Raw genomic sequence first — 23,958 nt, 5'->3', positions numbered from 1 at the left:
TCCAACCTACTTGATCTAAATAAATTTGCAAATACCATATTTCTCGGATGAGCAAGTAGCCAGAGCACTGTGGGTAATAAGTCCTGCTCGAACTTGCAGAAATAGGGCAATTCCGGGCTGGGGTGAAGCGCATGGAGGCTGTGAAACGCGTGCTCTGGAGGCGCTCTCTGTGCTCGCTGAGTTAGTTCCTTTTCCCGTGGGGAAGGGATTACCTTGCATAAAGGGAAGTTGCAGTATAAATAGATTCTTGGAAGTCCTTATCACCTGAGCGACTGCTTTTCTTGCTCTTCAGCTAAATTGCAAGGTTTTGCCATCTTTGTTGCATGTGACGAGATGGGGTGGTGTGCCGCTGCACTCCTGTATTTGGCACGTTAGGCGTTTGAGGGGAAATGTTAATTTTGTACCGAAGTTCCAACAGTCCAGTCAGTGCTTGTGCTCTCTGGTAGGTGGGTGTTGGCTGAGTCCAGTGGGAAATGAGTAAGAAGATTCGGGTATGAGTTTTAAAGATCTTTAGCCATATCTTTTTATGCTCAGCTCTTTCTCTTTTGACTGGTGAACAAAACGTTTCTACTAAGATTCTTCTGTTTCCACATGCCTTACCTGCCCGTTTTATGAGGAAAGGCCCACCCACAAACATCCCGTGTTTTGCCTGCCTTTGTTTCATGTTGTTTCTTACTTTCCTGTTCCTTTGTTCTACACCGGCCAGTAAAGATTGAATTTAGCTCAGTTCTTACTTGGCTTAATTAAACAGACGGTTAATAGTGACTTTGAAGGCATCTCGTTTGTTTCCTTTTCTTCCCCTTTCAAGAATTATTTTGTAATAACTGCCTTAGCGTGGTTCACTAGGGAAGGATCGTCCTGTTTGGGTTTTTTTGTTTGTTTTAAGAAGACACAATTACACGTGGGATGTGATGAGGAAAGAGTTAACCTAGTAACAGGAGAGAGAGATGGATAAAAAGCCCTGCTCTGAAAGAATAATTGAAGGCAGTGTCAAGTATTTGTCAGGAAGGGGATGAGGGAGGACCTGCCCCCTCCCAAGCAACTCGTTTTTCTGTTAGTAGTGGTACAGTTATTTGATGTAGTAAACTAAATAGGGGGAAAATGCAGTTTGTCAAAATTCCAGTTCTGTTTCCAGGACAAAACTGCAGTTCAGGTTCTTACTTAGACTTGTTCTCTTGATACAGAGTCATGAAGGATTGGGGTAATCTGGAAAAAGGAAAAAAAACCTTGAAACTACTCTTGCTTTGGGACCTGAGCTAGTTCTTTCACAGTAGTCTCCAGAGCCAGCTTTAGGAGGGTTTTGGCACAGCACCCCAGCAGCAGTGTGCTGAGCTCCTGGACCACAGCTGTCTGTCTCATTCACACTGATGTGATGCTTTAGTGATGGAGCTAAATCGGATTACAGAAATCTAGCTCTGTCCCCCACCCTGTGGCAGGGATCTTTGATCCATCTCCAGGTAATTTTACAGTAAGTAATAGAAAGCTGACTATATCAAAGCAGCAAGAGATGGCTCTGCCATCTGATGTGGCTAGATAATAATTTGAAACAAGCTTATTCTCCTTTACATGGGTATGATGTGGCTAGATAATAATTTGAAACAAGCTTATTCTCCTTTACGTGGATATCTTCCCTTGTTCAGAAAACATTTTTTTTCTAATTCTTTTTCATCTCAGGAATCTTTAGATGATACATCACCAGGAAAACAAAAAGAAATCCAGGAAGCAGATCCTACATACGAAGAGAAAATGGTATGTAGTATTTGGGACTATACAGCTATCCAGTACTTAGGCAGCTGCTTAAAATAGGGTTTAGTTTTCTGCTTGTTTGAAATCTCTTAACTAGGTTTATAAAACTTCATTTAGTTATTAAAAACTATTTGAGTAACTTGAAACCAAAAAATATCCAGAAAAAAAAACCCTCAGACCCTTCTTATTTTTCTAGCATTTTGCTCACTGGTCCTCTACTTTTTCTCCATTTCTACTGTAGTCATTTGTGGGAATAACTGTTAAATGTGTTTTTCTGTTTCTAGGAAGTACAGTCCTAGCAGTTTTGAGGTGCTCTAGTTTACAAGAATGATATAATGGGAGATATTCAAATGTCTTAGGGGAAAAGAATGTAATGACATGTTGTCAAGATGCTTTGAAAGTCATCTGTAGAGTTGTCCTTCCTGTAGGCAAGGGGGATTATGAAGAGTTGATATTTGCTTTCTCAGTCAGAAATGGAAGGATCATCTAGAAAATCATCCATAAATATTTAAAGGGCTGCTACCTTACTTTTCAATGTATGGAATCAGCTGAAGTCTAGGACATTTTTTATATCACTGTTGAATATGGGAAAATAATTCCAAGCTTACTTTGAACTGCAAGAGTAGCAGTCCTTTGTAGAAAAAGTATATTAATTTTGATTTGTGGGGGTGAGCAGCAAAAAGAAAGGTTTGGCGTAAGGATCTGAGCAGGAGCTGCATTTCTTTTCAGTTGAAATATGCTTTAGTAGGAGGACTTCAAAATAGGCAAATTCTTTCAAATGGTACAGTTTATGAAGTCAGAGTAAATAAAAGTTAGTTTTCAAAATTCACAAGAGGCTGAGGAAATATCTGCTGTTTAGAACAAGTGCTGACTTTAAGCCTTGGCCAGCTTTTCAACACTTTCACTTTGTCTAGACTGAAAAGGAGTTTGTTAGCTTTTTCTGAAATTTAATTTGCTCTTTGTGAAGCTCTAGTTAGAGTCCTTGAGCTTTTGAAGACAGTTGATTCTGTGCTTCATGGGTTAGCTAGGAGAAAACTGTTTTCCTGATTTTTAGTTTTTATAATATCCTGAATGCAAGAGATGGAGTCATTCACTCCTCCCCATGTCATTGCATTTTCTTTCTCTGTTTCTTCCTGTTTTCCTTTCTTCCTCTTTGTAATTCCAGTGTCTCTGACTGCATGTGGAATTTCTTCATAGGAAAGTGAAACTGATTCTTAAAATTTGCTGCTTCCTGTGTTGTTTCTTCTTGCTGCTGAAAATAACCCAGCTAATTTCTTTGTGCTATTTCCTGGCAAACTGAAGAAAGTTGGAGTTGTCTCTTCTAGTTTCTAGACAGGCATGATTACAGTGAGGATTGTGTTTTATTGTCACCGTAGTTGGAAGATGCACTGAAGAAGAAAATAGGGAAGGTTCCCGTGTTGGTAGAAGGATAGCTCAAGGTTATAGAGTACAACCAGTTCTCGTCTGTGTCCTGTCTAAAAGATGCAATTGTTTGTTTGTCTCTCAAAGGAATACTTAAAGCAAGTGAAAAAAGAGTTGTGGGGATGTGTGTGCAGTGCCAAAACTTGGAGAAGGTTCCTCCATAAGATTTTAGAAGTTGAAACTTTTGCAGTGAAGTTTCTATCTCTTCTACTTCCCTTTTGCAGAGCCAGTGAAACAAGTACTTAAGGGTTGACAGTTGTAGACAGTAGTAAGATCTTACCTGCTTTAAACTTCACAAACTGTTGCAAAGTAAATGGAAAAAATCCCACAACCTATGAAGAATAGATTGGAAAACTAATTCAGTGGATGTGGGTTAGAGCTGTGTCAATCAAGGTTAAACTATACAGTTAGAGTGAGTCTGACTCTTCCGTAGTGCACACACATGATCTTTTTTCTTATTCTCATTCTCTAATCCCCTGTCTTCCCATCTTTTATGTAGTGCAGGAACTGCTTGCTTTAGAGAGGAGAAGACTCACAGAGCTGGCATTGCTCTTGCAGAACTCTGGAACGTCTGTTGCTTTTTACTAAGAAAACTAACTTCCCTTAACTGTGCAAGTTGCTAAATACCAGGTTATGTTGTGGCAGTTGGCAGAATGACAGAGTGGTAGCTTGGAGCTGTTTTTTGTCTTGATTGTCTGTTCTAAAGCCTTGATGTGGCCTTGGAAAGGTGTGTTGAATCCAAATGGAACCTGTCTCAAAGGAACTGAACCTTTTAGATTCTAATATTGTCTTCTGTGATCTTTTTTGCACAGCAGAAACAGCAACTCATATCAAAGGGGACAGTCTGACAAGTTAGGCTGAGCATATCTAAGAGGTCTTTGCTGCTGAAATAGGCGTTCTGGCTTCTAGCTGTGGGCGCTTCTGCCCACTCCACCCCCTTTCATGCCAGCTCTTTTGCTTATCTGACACCGCAGTGAGGTGGTGTATCTCACTGAGCAGGCAAGAAACTAATGTGATAGAAAATATTTGTTGCCAGGTTGATGAGATGAAGGAATTCATTGAAGGATGTTGTGCGTTCTGGGTGGGGTTAAATTTCTGGGAGTGGGACCATCATTTTTGATAGGAGAACATTGTTAAGGGGACTCTGGCCTTGTCTAGTGACACTCATGCAATCTTTGTGCCAAAGTCAGATTTCAGTCAGCGCAGGTCTGTCTTGCAACTTTGATCTTACTGTGGAGCAAAGGCTAGCCTTGACCCAGAAAAAGAATATGGGATCTGTCAGCAACAGTTACATTGTTGATGTTAATAATTTCTTCTTTGTTGTTGTGGCTATTTACATAAAGAAATGTGAATCTGTATTGTTTAAAAAGCATTTGTTAGCTTTTTCTTTTGAATGAATACATACTGTAATGTCTCACACTTGTTCCTCTTAATTTTTCTTGTCAACAGCAAACAGACAGAGCAAACAGATTTGAGTATCTGTTGAAGCAGACTGAGCTGTTTGCTCATTTCATTCAGCCTGCTGCTCAGAAAACTCCAACTTCCCCTTTGAAAATGAAGCCTGGACGTCCACGAATAAAGAAGGATGAGAAACAGAATTTACTGTCAGTTGGCGAGTGAGTGATGACATGTAGGCCAGCTTGTACTGTAATTATGGATTTTATTGTACTTTAGAAGCGTAAGTTAAACTTGCTCGTCTTTTGTCCTATTTTTGGTGTGCATTTTATGCTGTATAACTGTGGGGTTTTTTCAACTGCCCACCTGTAAGTTGAGGGTTGTTTAAGAATTCTAGGAGTTACAGGAATTTTGTGTTGGTGGTAAAGCACTATCATGATTAAGTGTATTCCAACATGAAGAGAAGCGGGGGCAGAAGAGTAGAGCATTTGTGGCTGTAAGTTGTAAGAGTTCATGGAAAACATCAGTGTGCTGATACTGCATCTTAGAGGCAGCTTGAAAATCAGAAGGGTAGAAATTTGGATTTCCTTCCTCACAGCTCATATGGCTACAGTATATCTAGCATTTGGCAGATGTTCCAGAGCTCTTTAGTAGAGTGTCATTCCTTGTCCTGTAGTTAAAGGCCAGCAGTGACACACGCAATTTATCCTTTTCCCGTCACTTTGCTCTAATATTTGAGCCTGCTAAAACCGCGCTCATTTTATTAAAATTATAGTGGCTAAAAGAGTTAAAAAGCAGCATTTCAGTTGATCAACTACGAACGAGTTGTTTTGACGAATATTGCTGGAAGCTTTGGGTGTTTGCTTTCTGTACCACAACGATGTCATATTTAATTTTGGAGCAGTTTCACATCTTTTCAGTTTAGCCAGAAACTTACTTCTTTCTTGCACTTTTTCAGCTACCGCCATCGTAGAACAGAGCAGGAGGAAGACGAGGAGCTGTTAACAGAAAGCTCCAAGACAACTAACGTCTGCACTCGATTTGAAGAATCTCCATCATGTGTGTTTCCTCTTTTTCTTTTATTTGCCCCCGTTCTTGTCCTTCAAAATGTTGTTCATAATGAAGTTTATTTTTATCCTTCCCAAGGACAATGAATCAATTCTAGGGGACAGGAGAAGGAGGAAAAAAACCCAGCACCAGTCTAATGGGACAGAACTTATTGGCAAGGGACTGTTTATTTTCAGTCAAGCTAGAAAGATGCTCCAGGGAGCCTTGCCCTTTAGTAATCCAATTTCAGTACTTTAGTTACTAGAAAGGAGCTAGATGGTTTTAAGTCTGTTATCTTACAGTTTTTACATATGTAACCTATCTTCTGACACAATTTGAAGTACCTAACAGCTTCCAGTTCATTTAACAAAATTCAGTATTCTATTCTTTCAATGTTCGACTGTGTTCTGATTTGGGGGGTGGTGATAGAATTAGAATTTCTGTGTATTTGGGGTTCTTGCAGAAAACAAAGCTGTTAGAGCGGCTTGCAGAAACAAAATTAACATGTCACTGTCTCCAATCTGCATTGTCCTTGGAATTTACTGCATGAAATTTGCTACTTGGTTTTGTTCTGTAGCTTAGATAATCGATGTCAGCTAGCAGGCAAGGGATGGTGAAATTCTGAGGTAAGTTTTTACAGATCTTTTAGTCTGTATTCTTTCATGTCTTGTAGATGTTAAGTGGGGAAAGCTGCGTGATTATCAGGTCCGAGGACTGAACTGGCTCATCTCTTTGTATGAAAATGGCATCAATGGTATCCTGGCAGATGAAATGGTATGCACCTAGCCCGTGTTTCTGGGGACTTGTGAATGCATGCGACAGAATACAGTTTTAGTTCAGCTGTATATATGGGGTTTTTAATAACGTAAAATGCAATGTATAATTTTCCAAATCTTCTAGTGTGTTTTAAGTCACTAATGTTAAAAGTGTCACAGGTATCTTAATTTAAATAAACTGTGCCAGCAGTTTTAGAAATAGTCATATCAAAAAGGGAACCTGTCAACCTTAAGAAAATAATAAAGTTTGTTGGAGGGGAGTTGTTTCATAGAATGACATGTCCTCTATTTTTTTTCCCCTAAATTGCAGCTATTCTGTTACAGCTATTCCCAAGCTACCTTGTGAAGAGAGTGTCATGTATGAAAAGAGCAACAAATGTTGTTGTTAGGTTAAAATGCAGATAGCAGGATATGGGTGACCTATACAGACTGATCTCACAGCAAGGGCTACTCCAGTGGAAAATCTTCTGTGAAAAACGATGCAGAGAGATGTATTAAAAGATAGACTGTGTTAAAATTTCTTTCACACCATGACCATGGGTATTTCATTCAGCACTGGCTGTAGTATCTTTTGCTTCTGATTTTATTCTTCTTCCTTGAAAGAGAAGGGATGAACACAGAAGAAACTCTAGTAGTTCATCAGGCTGATATTTTTTTGTCCTCTCCTCTTGGTGATTTTAGTTGTATCTGTTTTTCATAAGGAGCAGATAAGGAAAAACAAAAATCTACTTTTACTTCCGTATATTGCATTTCTCATATCTTCTGGTAATTTATTTTCTGTGTAATAAAACCTCTTCAAGAAAACTTAGAAACAAATTAATTTAAATTACTATTCAGTAATAAATTAAATTTTGAAATAGATCAAATATTGTCTTTGACATATGTGCTTATGATTAGAGGAATATTTTTTCTGAGTGCAATTCTCAGTGGAGCAGGCTTGTTTTAACAAAAACTTTTTTTAAATCATTGGATTTGTCATATTCCAAAATGCATCTTGCGTTGAGGAGTTTAAATATTTACCATTAAATGTTTTTTGATTCATTCTTAAGTATTAATCCTTTTGAACTTATTGATGCCTTTCACACAGCTTGTAAACAGCTTTCCACATCTTACACTAGGTGGAATGTGGTTATTTTGAAGACAAAAACTTGAACTTTAGAAGCAAAAATAACGTGCGCTGATGGTTTTTGGGTTTTTTTAAATCCCATGTGTTTGTGTCATAAGCTTTTTGAATTACTTAAATGATATGAGTGGTCTGGTTTTTGCATGTCTTCCTCAGTTTTGTTTTAATTAAAATTATATGCTGAAGATAGAGGTTTTAAATATTTCTGTTGAATAACGAACAGAGCACTAAAAGTACTTCTAAAGAAGCTTAGTATTTGTTTTCTTCTTTGACATATGCAGCTGTTTACATTTATGTTTGGCTTTCTTCTCACAAGAACTGACATCATGTCGTAGCCTATAAAAGCCTCCTTATAGGGTTCTTAATTTATTCACTTTATTTCAAGTTTAAGAGAATGCATATGTCCAGCTTGTAAAGTTCGTTGACCTCTAAATAAATAATCTGAATACACCCTAGTCTACAGAACAAAATGTTATGAAATAATGTTTTCTTGCACTTCTAAGAATGTGTTTTATTTGAAAGGTAAGGAAAAATTCTAACTTCATAATACAAGGTTTGAGAATGGTACTTTTAGTACTCTTTTTATATTAAAAAAAAAGTATTTATTTATTTTATTAAATGGGGGAAACCATACAAGGTTTTCCTAACCAAGATTTTGATGACGCTTCTGAGTAGCACTGTTTTTAATACATCTCACTCACTTGTTCATGTTGCTGTGTCTTCCTTGTTATACTCAGGGCTCACTCTTGGGGTTTTTTTTAAAGGTGTTTCCTGAGAGATTTTTTTCTTCTGACACATGAATGTCTCTTACAGGGTCTTGGAAAGACACTGCAAACAATTTCTCTCCTTGGATATATGAAACACTACAGAAATATTCCTGGTCCTCACATGGTGTTAGTTCCTAAGTCAACTCTACATAACTGGATGAATGAATTCAAGAGATGGGTACCTACACTTCGAGCAGTTTGTTTGATAGGTGACAAAGACCAGCGAGTAAGTTTTCATGTGGGGGTTTTTCCTGTGTAAATCAAGCACGTGATCTTGCTGTACTTCACCTGTACCTTTCGTTCACAAAGAAGGGTATTGCTTGGATCTGTAGTGGTCAGACAGTACGACCTATGAGTGCTACCTCCTTAAAATATAACCAGTTTAGAATTCACACATGTGTTGCCCAGATATCACTTCAGCACTTTACTCTCATAATTTCTTGACCAAAGATTTTTCCCTCTCCTTTTATGAAGGCAGTACACTCCGTACACCAACAAAACCTGCTAAACCTTAACATAGGAAAATGAAGTGTTTCGTGTAAAGTGCTGTCATTTGTATGAATATCTAAATCTGTAAAAAAGTAATTTATTTTCTACTTGACATAGTACAGTATGTTGTGTTGGCTGTAACAACAGCTCAAGAGGATTATGGGGTCTGTCACTTCAGAACTGTTTTCTGAAAACGTTTGTCAGCTTAATGATGGACGGGGCAAGATTGGTTGGTTGGTAAAAGTGGTATTCAAATGGATCTTATTTGGTGTGAATTTTGTCAATTATAAAAGAAAATATTCAGTCTATGGCCTTACTATTCCAAGCATTCCCTTTTTGTAACTTCAGTGTCTGTTCTTTGCTACTTTTTAGCGCAGCAAAGAAAACTTAAGAAACATGGAATATGATGACGCATCTGTAGATTTGTCAACTGGAGTTACCCATTTATTTATGGAAGGAAGAGTTATTACTGGTGCCATTAAACTTCTGCTTTTGTCAGCAGACTTTTGGGGTTTTTTTATTTGAAGGGCATCTAGCTCTATTTTCAGTTTGTTGGGTTAGAAATTTACAAAATATTGATGAAACTTTAAATAGTTCTGGAGGTCACTGTTCCAGGACTGGTATCTTGTGATTTATTTTTAGTGCATCTTTATGGAATCCAAAAGTTATTATTATTTCTTCAGTATATTTCCTGCTTATGAGTTAAGTTCTTGACATTCATACATCTCTTCATTTTGAATGCAAAGTTACCATGTCTGCTTTTAACCTTGGATGTCAGCATTCTAGAAATTGTTCAGTTAGCCAAAGGTGTGCTTGGTTTTCTTTTTTATAATCAAAACCTACCATTTTCTAAACTTAAAATGAAAATAACCCCAAATCATACTTACAGAAAATTAATTTGAGTTCTGATCTTCTAGTTCAGCTTTTGAAAACCTCACATGTGTAGGTAGTCATCTGCAGTTTCCAAAGTCAGAAGGTAGAGCTGAAATTCTTTCTCTGCTCTGCGCCAAGGATTTTAGCATCTTCAGCACTGACAAAATTGTCAAGCTTTACAATGGTTGTATGTTATAATGCCTTTCTAATTAATTTTATCTTTTCTTTCAAATTTAGTAGCAACATTGTTTTAAAATTTTAACAGTGCTAGTAGGTTCCTTTTGGTTTAGATTTGACAAAACTTCAGTAACTAACTGTCACCTTGTTGTCTAGGCTGCCTTTGTTAGAGACGTGTTGCTGCCTGGAGAATGGGATGTCTGTGTAACATCATATGAAATGCTGATCAAAGAGAAATCGGTATTCAAAAAGTTTAACTGGAGGTATCTAGTTATAGATGAAGCCCACAGGATTAAAAATGAAAAATCAAAGGTAATTTATACTTTCTGTGAAAGAGAGATTTGTGGGGGTTATTTGGTGTGGGGACTAGTAGTTTTATATTTGCTTATGTCTCAATGTCCTTCAGTTATCAGAAATTGTGAGGGAATTCAAGACTACAAATCGGCTGCTATTAACTGGAACTCCACTTCAGAACAACTTACATGAACTCTGGGCACTTCTTAACTTCCTTTTGCCAGATGTCTTCAACTCTTCTGAAGTAAGTCTTCATTTCTGCTGATCAAATTAAATTAACTTTGCTGGTTTTCCAGACTTGAAAATAGACCTGAATATGTATAGTTAGGATGTATCAGTACCAGTTACTGATAACAATAGATGGACAGTTAGAAATGTTTCCAGAATTGTGACGTATAGTAGGATAGACTTTTTCTCAGCTTGGCCATTTTTAAGGGCTGTTGTGAGCTTAGCAGATGTAAGAGGTATTTAAAATCACAATGTGAAGATGATCCCTACTGCATTTCAAAATTGGTTTAAACATTGTGATGGCTAAACCAACTAAATCTGTTCTTATATTTAACTGTTACCTTATTGTTTATCTTAAGACTTCTTTCCTGTGAGTTGGGAGATACAATGTAATGAGCAATAGATTTCACAAAGTGAAGGATGAGCTTAACTGTTTTGATCAACTGGGAGTGTAACATCTGTAGAAAGGGAAGCCTTGTGGTGCATTACACCAAAACTTTACTTTTTCCTTTTAATTTTTCATCACATGCTGCAGTAGTATGCTGCTTCCAGATGGAATTTGTCCAGTGTACTGATATGAGTGAATCTTTCTCAACTGAAAAGGACTCACATATTGAGTTCTTAAAAAAAAAAAAATATTAATTTTTTTAACCAGTGGTGTGGAGGTTTGTGGGTTTTTTGTTCTGTTAGGTTCTTTTTGGAAGGTGGTTTGTAATAGAGCTTTCCATAAAAATAGACTGAAGAGGGTAATTTGCTCTTTTACTATTGCCTCCCTAAGAGAATCACTCGAGTTGTATTTATTCACCATTGTAATGACATTGCACCTTGAAAGGAAACCTCTTACATACCAATGATTTTGTTGATACAGGACTTTGATTCATGGTTTGATACAAACAACTGTCTAGGGGATCAAAAGTTGGTGGAACGTCTCCATATGGTAAGTCTTTCTGCTTTTTGTGTGTTCCATTTACCTAAGTTCTGAATAATTCTTCTAATGCTGCTTGTGACAGACTATTAGCTTATTCCTAAACTATAGTAGACTTACCTCCTCATCTGAAAGATGATTTTGGCCCAATCTTTGAGTCTTCCGAAGAAAGCACCCGTATATACCCATATATAATAAATAACCTGTCCATATAGACTGCTTTTACAGATGATCTGGTATTGGTCCGGGGTTTGAGCATTCAAGATAGAGAATATTGGCACCTCTTTTGACTGTTGATGCGTTCAGTGTTTCAGTTTCCAAAGTATGTTTTATGTTTCAATCTTTTTCAGGTGCTACGACCATTCCTTCTACGTCGCATTAAGGCAGATGTAGAGAAAAGCTTGCCTCCAAAGAAGGAAGTTAAAATTTACGTGGGTCTCAGCAAAATGCAACGAGAATGGTAATTCCCATGCTTGACTGTGCTGTGGTTAACGCTCAGAGGGAATGTGCTGCTTGTGACTTGATTATTGTGTGGAACTTAATTCCTTCTGGTGTACTCCCAACTTGTACCTATTTTCTTGTGATACTTTTGTGATGACAAATCCATGCATATCAGGGAGAGCTATCTGATGAAATGAGGGGGAGGGGGAGCTTTTGAATATACTTACCATTTAAAGAAAGACCAACTTTGCTTTAGAGTTACAAAAGTTTTTTCTTTCATTGATGATAGGTATACACGAATCTTAATGAAGGATATAGATATACTGAATTCTGCTGGGAAGCTGGACAAAATGAGACTGTTGAATATTCTCATGCAGCTGCGAAAATGTTGCAATCATCCATATCTGTTCGATGGAGCAGAACCTGGTCCACCTTACACAACAGATATGCATTTGGTCACCAACAGCGGCAAAATGGTAGTATTGGACAAATTGCTACCTAAGTTGAAAGAACAAGGTATGCATCTCGTTGTTGTTTGAGAGTTGTTTGGTTCGATGATAAAAATGAAAGCCAGCGCTTATTAACGTTTCCATGTATCCTGAGCAAAAGCCAGCGCACTTTAGCCAGGATTATTGTTTATTTCTAGCATGATACCATAAATAGCTGATACAAAACCGATTTGTGAAGTGCCTTCATAAAGAATTGGATCAATAATCTATTATGGCTTTTTTTTTTCTTTTTTGTCCCAGCTGAATTGGGACCACAGAAACATCAGTTGGTCTGGGCCTTAGGTTTTCTTTCTTAGCGTTATTAGCTGTTTGAAACATAATCATGTGATATTTCAGCCACTCCTTTGATTTGCTATGAAGTACCATTTCAGATTCAAAGTCTTCATGTAGGGTTAAAGTCAAATCTTTTGTGAAATGTTGAGTCTTTCTTGCTGGGTGTGTTTATGAGCAGCACCTGAGGTTTTTTCAGTGAATTCCTTAAGGCCCAGAAACATGACGAAGCACTCAGTCATTTTAAAGTTACTTGATGATAGGGACAAAGCTCTGGAATACATTACTGTAAAACTCAGTTGCCACAGAATTTTTTACTCCGAAATAAATTTTTAAATCATTATTTTAAGGAGTATGCTTACTGAAGTTAACTTGGCTAAGGGAGTGGAGGAAGGTTTGTGATTAGGGAGACACTGCAGAATAATAAACCCAAGTCCAAACTTCATACTTAGGTAATATAAAAGTACACTGTACTTTGTATCCAGGTATCATTCAAGTAGCTGTGGCAGTACGTGTCATTGTAAGACTGAAAAAGAAGAATTCGTTGGTTACTGTGCCTTTTTTTGATCTTGGTTTCTTTCTGCTAAGAGGCTTCTTGTTGAGATGTGGCAATTAAATTGGCCTGGTCTTAAATCAAATGATTGACTTAAACAAAAGAGAGTTCATTATTAGACCTCGAGTCAGAAGGATGAAAAAAAATCATACTAAGACTATAGAGGGAAGTGGAAGGTTTGTAATAATCTGCGTTTTACTTAAATCTCTCAAGTAGGTTGGAAATGGTTATGTGTGTATATCCATACACACATTTACATTTTTTTGGAGGTTGTTCTTGGCAGGTACATAAACTAACCATTCTTTAAGAGGAACATGCTTAATTTCTGGATATCCTAAATCTAAACCAAATACTTTAAAACTTCATTCTTTACACTTCTTGATGTGTTTATATTTGTGTTATCATCTTACTCTGCTGTGTCTGGGAACATTTTGATAAGCAGTACAACAGAAAACAGAAGGAAAAAGGCAGCCACTAACTAGACTCTAATATGCAGCAGGACAAGCAAGCTCAGGAGCCTGCCAGTTAGTAACTAAACAGCTATAACAGCTGTGAATTCAGTCTAGCATACTCCAGTCACTTCTGTTGTTATCTGGAACCCTTTGAGCCCCACGTTGGGCACCAAGAAGGACTGTTTTGGTTCAATCCCAGTAGGCAGCTAAGCCCCACACAGCCACTATGATAGCAGCGGCTGCAGCCCTGTGTTATATATTGGGTTCTGAAATTCTTAACTACTGTTATATTTAGTATATGGAACTGCCCTCCTTCCCTTTCTGGTAATGCAGAGTTTGATAGATCTTAATCTTTGGTGAAAACAAACATAAGAAAGCTTTTTACCGAAACAGGTTCAAGAGTCTTAATCTTCAGCCAGATGACCAGAGTCCTCGATATCTTAGAAGATTACTGTATGTGGCGAAATTATGAATATTGTAGACTGGATGGACAAACACCACATGATGAGAGACAGGTATTTAAAATTTCGAGTATTTTATTTAAGTAAAAATAGTACTCATAAAATATTTGGTTCAACTGATATGTTTCTTTTATTTCTTTAGGCATCCATTAATGCGTATAATGAACCTGGTAGCTCAAAATTCGTGTTTATGTTGAGCACACGGGCAGGAGGGCTTGGAATCAATTTGGCTACTGCTGATGTTGTAATTCTCTATGATTCAGACTGGAACCCACAAGTAGATCTTCAAGCTATGGTAAGAATCCAGATGGAACTTATGTTGTTCTTTCTCATGGAACTTTCCTAGAAATGTGTGGTGTGATGTAGTATTTCCAAAATAAATTGGTATTTTTCCTGTTTTAGCACAGGAGTAGTATTTGTAAAACTAATTTTCAGTTCCAGTGCAGCTTCCAGTGTGTGTGGAACCCTTAGTCACTTTCGTGCTATACAATGTTTTATGCAGTGGGAAATGCTGGGTATATGCTACAGTAACATTTAACAAAAATAGCCTACTTTGTTTACAAAAAAAATGATGTGGCATGTTAATTCCAAAAGTATAAAGCTTTATTTCTGTCGGGAGTGGAGGTGAATGTGTTCACACTATCTTGAAAGACGAAAAAAAGCAAGAAAGAAAAGCTGAATTAAACTTTTCCAAAAATGCTTTTATGGTGGTAAGCAGGCTCATATTAGCAACTGTCTTGTCTTTTTTTTTTTGAAGTAGATTTGCATGCATCTCTTAACTTCTGGACATACCAAGAACACTACTGATCACATAAGAAAGTAAAACTCTTTAAAAACTAACAGTGTTTTCTGACAAACAAGGCCTTTCAGTGACAAATCTTGGATATTTCTTTTTAATTATTTCAGTTAAGCTATAGATTCTCAAGTAATCTTGCAAAAATTAGTTCAAAAGAATGATGGAACTGGTGTTTGGAAGCTAAAGCAAGATAGTTCCAGCTACCACTAAAGGTGTATGTTTAGAATACTGTTTCTCACAGTGGTTTATGATTTGCCAGTCAGGTTAGGTGGCGCATTGTATTTTTCTTGAAATATTCATGGCACAACTGGACGATTTTGAAAAAGGGAGCTTTTGGTCAGTACAGAGATAATTTCTTAAATGCTTTGATTTTACAGAAGGTTACATAAGGTCAGGAGCATCCAGTCTTCTCCCCTGTGTGATTTAACAAAAAAACCCACACACTATTTTAGGTGTGACATCTAAATATGTAGTCATTGTTGATTTTATTGAAAATAACATCACAAAACTTGCAGTGCAGATAAGAGTGTGCTATTGTGGGAAGTCATACTTAACTGGATGTTTATAAAGATTTAACTAATCTATGCTATTATTGCGTTTTGTAAATTAGTATGTTGAAACTAATGAGAATTTGAAGACTAATCATGTAGTCATGCTGAAAACCAAGTACTGAAATTTTTGGTACCTAATTTATGTTACTTTTTTTTTTTTTTTGACTAGGATCGAGCACACAGAATTGGCCAGACAAAGACTGTCCGTGTGTTCAGGTTTATCACAGACAATACAGTGGAAGAAAGAATAGTGGAACGTGCAGAAATGAAACTCCGACTAGATTCCATAGTCATTCAGCAAGGCAAGTATATGACAGCAATTTGTTTGTATATGTGATGGGATTCTCGTTTTCACATCTTGTAAACTACGGTGAAAGCAGCTAATAAGAATCGATGGGAATGCTGCTTTTGCCTTAGCTGAACACTGAAGATGGAGTGCAAAGGCCTGATCCACTTGAAAATCTATTTTACTCTAGGGGTAGGCTTTTCCTTGCTAACTTTTTAATTACCTCCCTAGTGATACATTACATGCAAGTGGATACAGTCAGATTTTTTTTATTTTTTAAAACATTCTCCTTTGAATGGAGAAATGAATGCCTTTTTTTAGTAGATGGGGAGAAATTATGACAATGTAACCTTCTTGGTTGGCTTGACTGGAATCAGTAACTTTATTTCTGAAAAAATGATTCAATAAGGTTTAGACTGGAAGTTGTGAAAACATGCGCTATAACAAAGCAAATATATGTGATCCCTGGCTAGATTTTCCTCACTATTTTTTTTCCTCCTTATTTCTTTAATTTGGAATTTCCTTTAATGAGAGAAAAGGATATATATACTTTTAATGTGGAAATGTAAGAGCGGGGAAAATCATGTATTGCTCCTTCCATAATGTAAACTCTTTGGTTAGTTGCTATCCTCCAATGCTTTTATCTTCAGGAAGACTGGTGGATCAAAACCTGAATAAACTTGGGAAGGATGAAATGCTGCAAATGATTAGACATGGGGCAACCCATGTGTTTGCCTCAAAGGAGAGTGAAATTACAGATGAAGATATTGATCACATTTTGGAAAGAGGTGCAAAGAAGGTAAGATGAGTTTAAAAAAAACCCCAGAAGTTCACTTGTAGACTTACCATCTAGGGATATGCTATCTTGCTAAGTTAATTGTAATATGGAGAGAATAGTTTTGCTGTGGAGGGTTTTTATTGGTCAAATGTGTTTGATTTTTCTGCTATTGTAAATGAAATGGTTTATAATTAAGTACCTTGGCTCCTTTTCTTTTCTCTCTCCCCCTTCCAAGACCGCAGAAATGAATGAAAAACTTTCAAAGATGGGTGAAAGCTCGCTCAGGAATTTCACAATGGATACTGAGTCCAGCGTGTATAATTTTGAAGGGGAAGACTACAGAGAAAAACAGAAGGTTACATTTAAATTTCTTTTGGAGGAAAGACTGAAGTGGTGTGGTTGAACCATGTTTATTTAAGAAATGTTGTTTAAAATACAGTATAATCTATGAAAATAGTTTATAACTTTTATTACTTAATGAAGTAGATGTAGACCTAAGTTTTATATAAACTTATTGATAGTCTGAATATTTTTCAAGGCTTAATATTTTTTGGGGTGGTGGGATTTGTTTTAATAGATGGCATTTACAGAGTGGATTGAACCACCTAAAAGGGAAAGAAAAGCCAATTATGCTGTGGATGCTTACTTCAGGGAGGCTCTTCGAGTCAGTGAGCCAAAAGCACCCAAGGTGAGTTGCCCAATTGCATGATAAATAGTTAAAACTGAAAGTGAAAAATTAGTCTATTCATCAAAACTGCTCGATCCATAAATTTAGAAAACACTAAAGGACTTGAGACAGGCTTCTGTGAGAAAAGAGCGGAATAAAACTTGTGTTAGGAGGGTAAGACCAAGGTGTTTCTTATTTTTATTTAAGCAGCTGTCAATTTTCCTTATTTGTGGAAGATTTCCTTATTGCTGCTCAGAATACCTTAACTTTGTTCAAGGGGATGCATGTGTGGCTCGTTCCCCAGCCTCTTTCTCCTCCTGGAAGACCCTCTCCCCTTTTCTCACAGGTCTTTTACTTTTAGAATTCATGGTTGTAGTTGTCTCTTGCATGGTGTGGCTTTTTTGCTTGTTTTTTAGTTAAGACAGTGCACTTTTGTAACAATAAAGCTTTTGTTTTTCCCCCTCATAAACTGAAGTCAGTTATTACAAGCAAACACATTCTATAGTCAAACACAAACTTTGTATGTATTTCAGGCACCACGGCCTCCAAAACAGCCAAATGTACAGGACTTCCAGTTCTTTCCTCCACGCCTGTTTGAACTACTGGAAAAAGAGATTCTTTACTACAGAAAAACAATTGGATACAAGGTAATTGAAGAATTCACACCTTGCTACGGATTACTGCAACGTTAGGAGAATATATACTTGTCCTGCCTTTCACACTAATTTAAATGAAGCAAAATCATGTTGAGCTGAACAAATTATTAGGCTCCGTTAAAGAGAGACAATTAGCAATTATATGTGAAAAAACCCAAATTTTACAAAATGCAAAACCTTTCAGGTACCTCGTAATCCTGATCTGCCAAATGCGGCCCAGGCACAAAAAGAAGAACAGCTTAAGATTGATGAGGCTGAACCTCTTAATGATGAAGAGCTAGAAGAAAAAGAGAAGCTTCTAACCCAGGTATAGTTGGGTCTCAAGCGAGGAATCTGAAATGAGCTGAAGCTTGCTTTTGTTTTTCAGTGTTATAGGAACACTCCTTGGTCTTTGGTTCACTCATGCCACAGTTAACACAGCTGCAAATTTTGGTTTATACTGAGTAGAGGTTTAGCTCTTGGTTTGTTGTGGGCCTGGATACCTTTGAAGAAGATGCACCAGATGATTAGTTACTGCACTCAGATTCTAGTGAATCTGATCTATGTTCTGTGTATTTTAAGCTTGAAGAGCAAGAACTAGCCCAGTGTCAAGAGTCTGTCTTCCCAAGTTTGCGGTTACTGTTGGCTGTGACATCTTTCTTCAGCTGTGGGACCTCACAGACCAGCTGCAGAGCTGAATGTGCTACTTAGAGTATTTTCTGCCAAAAAGTATCACTGCCCTGTGGAAGTGAATCCTGCAGGGTGAAGGGTCAGTTTGCCTAAATGTGACTGGTAGTGGCTAGTGTCCCTCCCTTTAAGAGGATGTAAGATAAATAGATACATAATGGGGAGCACATGCATTTCAGTTATTTAAAACAGGTTAATGGCTGTTATGCCTTATTTGGGTATTACATTTCCACATTGTATCTTGCAGGGGGGGAATTAGAGGACAAGATCTCTTGTTTGAGTAGTAATGCACTGGAACAGTTCACTACTAAAACCAGTGTAACAGTACAGTCAAGTAAGCTGTGGCTAAATCATAACATGGCTGGCAGAATGTTTTACTGTTTGTAAAGGTATTGCTAATATGAAATTAGTCTATTTTGGCAGCTGATAATTTCAGTGTTACTGTTTCTGTGTCTACGAGCATCATCACAAGATGCCTTTAGTCCTTCTGTGAGGCACTTGGTGGGCCTTTTGACTAAACAAAACCATTGTAGAGCCTGTTGCTTCACTTGAGAGATTTTTCTTAAAAAGTGATCCCGTGTTCTCTTTCAGAGAATGCTGGGAGGAGGGATTAATTTATGAGCTGAAAACTTGTCCTAAACTAGTAGGTAGGTAGAGAACCAGTGCTAATCATTATGAAGTATTTAGATGGAAAGACTACAGTATGAAAACAGGTTTTTTACTAACATTAAACTGCAGAGGGGGCAGGGGTTTAATACTGTTGGAATGATGGAAGTGTTACTGGCCATTTAAAAAAATAATCTATTGAAACAAACATGGAGAGGGACAAATACTGAACCCCTGTGCAATGTTTCTTTTTGATTGCTATAAAGGGATTTACTAACTGGAATAAGAGAGATTTTAACCAGTTCATCAAGGCTAATGAGAAGTGGGGCCGTGATGACATTGAAAATATAGCACGAGAAGTAGAAGGAAAAACCCCCGAAGAAGTCATTGAGTATTCAGGTAACTTTTTAATTAGTCAACTCTGTGAGTCCATATCTAATGGCTGCTTTCCTGGTTTGGACTGCCTGTGAACATGGTAACATCTTACTTCTGAGAATTTCTTACACAGCTCTTGAAGAGTTTCAGGGTAGAATTCAGTACTGACAGATTTGGGATCTACTGATCTAGATTTTACCATGTTTAGTCCCTGCATAACTATTAAAGCTGTGCATCTAAACTGTTACTGACCCACTTTAAATACCATAAATCTACTCTAACTGCATAGTCTTGTCTTTAATTCTTGTTAATTTTTGCAAAAGAAAAAGCTGAGAAACAATATTGGCTTAGCTGGAGAGATTTCACTTTTCCTTGTATTTGCCAACCAGTAGTTTTCTTGAATCTTTACACCTTTATTACCTCACCCTCATCAAGAGTGGGATACAGGAAACGTCATGTGACTGCATGTATAATGGCCATTGGTTTTTATAACTGAAGTCCACTTAGCTACTCACCTCTGATGTCTCAGAATTGTTTTATGCTGTAAGGCAGCTGCAAGGGCCAAATTTCTAAATGTATATAGTAGCTTAGAGATGTGAAAAATTATTTTTAAAATGCTTTTATTTAAACACCTGTCTTCTAGACGCTCGCTCTTGACTTTGGCCACTTCGTTACCCTCTCACTTCCCTTTGTAACAATGTATTGCTGTTATATTAGTTTCCATTTTAAGAAGCTTTTTTCTTTGAGGAGATCAGGTTTTGTTAGCCATTCTGGCTTGTATCACAACTCGTTTAAACTGAGGACTCCTATATCTACTGCCTTCAAAATAGTGTTTGTAATACTGCAACACATGGTGAAGGTTCCTTACCAGGTAGAGGCACGCTTATTTTCATACAGCAGTAAGATCTGGTGAAAGGAAGTAACAGCTAACATGCTTTTTTTTTTTTTTTTTTGGTAAGGTAAAACGCCCTAACTTCTTTTTTTAAGATGCATGATAAGAAACTAACCAATTGTTCTGTTCTTAGCTGTGTTCTGGGAAAGATGCAATGAACTCCAAGACATAGAGAAGATAATGGCTCAGATAGAAAGAGGAGAAGCCAGAATTCAGAGACGAATCAGCATAAAAAAAGCACTTGATACAAAGGTATCTTTGCTGTGTTTCTTGCTTCCTTTATTTCTCTGGGCCAGTGAGGTGAGATGGAGGACTGTGTGTCTAGCCACTGTGACTAATGTTTGAAGACAACCTGTTGGGTATTGTACTTGCCTCTTTTGGCATGTTCCTCAGCAGTTGCTTCCTCTAGCTTTTCCATTCTATAGTAGTGCTGTCCTGGCTGATAGCTGTGATGATAACTTCAGGTATGGACCAACCTCCTGTTTGTAACAATCATCTTTATCATAGGACAAACAGTTGATAGTGCCATATAACAAACTCCCAGTAACTACATGCTTTTTGAAGAAGCAGAATTTATTTTGGACTCATGTAACTGAAAATCATATATATATATATGTATGTATATATGTATGTATGTACGTTTAGAGCACTTATAAAGGGATGACTTACCAAGCAGAGGAGGCTTTTGTTCTGATCTGTTTCACCAACCAGGGTTTGGTAATTAAGAGATTTTTAGTAATTTAAGACTGTATCAGAACTTCACACACACACTTCAGGTTTGACTAGTTAGTTATCTCTTCTAGGAAGTCAGGGAAGGAACAGGGTCTGACTCAAATTAACCAGAATGCAGCTGAACTGTATGCTACAGTCTCATGTACCCCTTTTACTCTGATTTTGACCCCTCCTGAGGATTTGTATGTTTAAAAGGATCGCTGCCATCTGAAGCCTGGCAGATTTTGACTGATTTCATATGTAGTGACAGGTTTGCAGTCTGCCATAGATCAAAAGATCACAAAGCTGTCTGTTGTCTAAACCAGAATTTACCAGTTGAGATGTATTTAGAACCCACAGTTCCTTACATGTGGTGACAGCACCAGAGATTAGAAAAGATCTAGTTTTCTAATTTGGTATTGTTCATCTGCCTGTCTTCATGTATTTCTTTCCTATAAAACTGTTCCATGCTAATTCTGAACTATTTCTTCGTTTTATATGATCTTATTTGTTTTGTTTAGATTGGCAGATATAAAGCCCCTTTCCACCAGCTGAGAATATCATATGGTACTAATAAAGGGAAGAATTACACTGAAGAGGAGGACCGCTTTTTAATCTGTATGCTTCACAAGCTAGGATTTGATAAAGAAAATGTCTATGATGAATTAAGACAGTGTATCCGAAACTCCCCGCAATTCAGATTTGACTGGTTTCTCAAGTCCAGAACTGCAATGGTACGTCTATTAATCTGGTTTGCTTTTTGTTCATAACAACACAGTCAAATAGCTTCTGAAATACTGAGGTATGTGCATGTGCACAGTATAGTAAATTTGTATAGACTTTCCAAAAACTGTACCGGATGGCAAATGCAGTAAACGTAACAGGTCTTAATTGGAGGAGAAATTCAAAATTCCAAGATACTAGTTTTCAAAAATCAACCTGAATTTGAGTTAAATACAAACGTGTTTTAAAAAGCGAACATCTGCAATCAAATCCATTCCTACCAGACAGTAGCTAATCAATAAATACTCTTTATTCGCTCTGCCAAGGTACTACCTACAGACATTTCTAATACTATAATAGGATCTTTACATTAAGTCACTGCTTAATGTGGTGAGTGACTGTGTTGTACAATTTAGGAGCTGCAAAGGAGATGCAATACTTTAATCACCCTGATTGAAAGAGAAAACATGGAACTGGAAGAAAAGGAAAAGGCAGAAAAGAAGAAACGTGGACCAAAACCATCTTCGGTAAGATTAAAAAAGGCATTTGAAGACAGGGTCCTTTTCTCATTGACTAGGAAAGGCGGCAACTAAAGTAATTTAAAAATAACAACACCACAACCTTCTAGGGCAATGATAAGAGCTGCTTAAAGTTCCTGCTGTCATTCAGCTAGTACGGTTGTGGATAGAGGAAAATAAATTGAGGTTCTAAACTGCAGCTCACACATGCTTTGGAGCAGAGACACTTGTTATGTTTTGGATCACTGAGTTGGTATCCAATATAGGTTTACCCTGGTAAAATAAACCAAAGATTTATTTGGCTTTTTGATTAATTTTTATCCCTTAAGAAATGATAAGGTTATGACTGAGGGGTACGTAGGGAATGCCGACTGTTCATTCCACTCAGAATGCTACAGCTCCGTGGAGAAGTGTTCCTGTGTAGGCTCTGCTGTCTGCCATCACTTCCCTCGTATGGGGGGTTGCTCATGAAACTGGCTTCTAAATACACAGGCCTCTTTTGTAAAGGCAATACCAACTTTACCCATTTTGTTGCCTAGATTCGTTGTTTGAGTAGTTGTTGCCTAAAGCTGTTGTATTGAAAACATAGACACACAACTTAATTTGCAGATGTGCAGAAGCCAGTAAAGAATGGTATTTAGAAATACCATTTCATAAACAGGAAGCTTTATAATATTCTTATTTGTTTCTAGTCTTTTTACCTCTATGACATCGTACATACTCATCCAAAACTGGAAGAATACAAACCAACAGCTATCCCGAGGAGGATGTGCTTATTTGCCATATTGCAACATTTGCAATTGTTCACAATTTAAAGCTGCCAGGGTGTAAATCGTCTCCATCTGCTTTGACTTGAAATGCATTGCTTGCTTGCTTACAATCTTTTTTGCATCACAGTAACTTACTAAAAAAACTTACCTTACAGGCACAGAAGCGCAAAATGGATGGCACCCCTGATGGTCGTGGAAGAAAAAAGAAGCTAAAGCTGTGAATGCAGAATTTTTCTAATCACTAAAGTAGTTCTTTAATTTACGGGTCTTCATAAGATGTACTGTATAATGCTCAACTATATGTCATTAAAGGACATCAGGTTCATCTGTTTACTGAACTAGAAACATAGTACTTAATGTAGTTTCACTTTTTTAAATGCAACAGCTGTGCTGAATTTTTTTTACCATTAACACTTGAAGTAATAAATAGGCTTCATTTATTAATAAGGCTTCTCATGACTTTTTTTCCTTAATGTTTCCACTTGGATACCTATTTGTTTAGTAATCTCCCATTATTTTTTTTGTGTCTTAGGGCGTTGTGAACACTTTTTCCATTATGATCAATGTAGTTGTGTTTTCTTGTTACAAGCCACCACCAGTCAAACCCCATTTCTGTAAATTCTGTGGCTCCAACCTTACCTGTATTGAACTTAATTTTTCTGCACAAATGGTTTTGCCATTAATGGAAAGGCCAGGTATTTACTTCAAGAACTAACAATCAGCATACATACAGACTGGAACAAAATTATAACATTTTTATGCCTAAGAATGGTAGAATTGTTTTTACCAGCAAACAGCAACAAGTCAGAACCGAAAAGGTAACAAACAACATGTAAAGATACCCCACTTTGTTCAAACACCCGTGGCTGGTAAATGCAGAGACAGTCTTGATTACTGTGAAAAGAACTCGTGCTGACTCTGAGGTGCAAGACTATAATTGTCTGGCAATCCACACTGTTCACTGAGCTAGTCAAACTGTGCTGTGCACCAGCATTTCCTACACTGTCCTTCCTTT

The 23,958-nt window shown here is 37.3% G+C and overlaps 1 protein-coding gene across 1 annotated transcript; it reads left to right on the top strand.

Moving 5' to 3' along the window:
- Positions 1 to 1,575: 1,575 nt before the first annotated feature.
- Positions 1,576 to 23,387, top strand: SMARCA5 (SWI/SNF related, matrix associated, actin dependent regulator of chromatin, subfamily a, member 5). The gene is made up of 23 exons (XM_026866961.1): positions 1,576 to 1,749; positions 4,618 to 4,784; positions 5,522 to 5,622; positions 6,284 to 6,384; positions 8,323 to 8,502; positions 9,972 to 10,127; positions 10,222 to 10,353; positions 11,206 to 11,274; positions 11,613 to 11,722; positions 11,993 to 12,219; positions 13,881 to 14,002; positions 14,091 to 14,243; positions 15,465 to 15,597; positions 16,232 to 16,380; positions 16,595 to 16,714; positions 16,937 to 17,047; positions 17,560 to 17,673; positions 17,867 to 17,989; positions 19,221 to 19,353; positions 20,355 to 20,473; positions 21,454 to 21,666; positions 22,072 to 22,182; positions 23,099 to 23,387. The coding sequence occupies exons 1-23, from the start codon at positions 1,576 to 1,578 to the stop codon at positions 23,162 to 23,164; spliced, it is 3,084 nt and encodes a 1,027-aa protein (XP_026722762.1). The 3' UTR covers positions 23,165 to 23,387.
- The last annotated feature ends 571 nt before the right edge of the window (positions 23,388 to 23,958 follow it).

The sequence above is a fragment of the Athene cunicularia genome, unplaced genomic scaffold (assembly GCF_003259725.1).
Source record: "Athene cunicularia isolate RWA unplaced genomic scaffold, athCun1 SCF_1, whole genome shotgun sequence".
NCBI lineage: Eukaryota > Metazoa > Chordata > Aves > Strigiformes > Strigidae > Athene > Athene cunicularia.
Note: the sequence above shows the minus strand (reverse complement) of the source record. Positions and strands in the feature narration are given on the sequence as shown.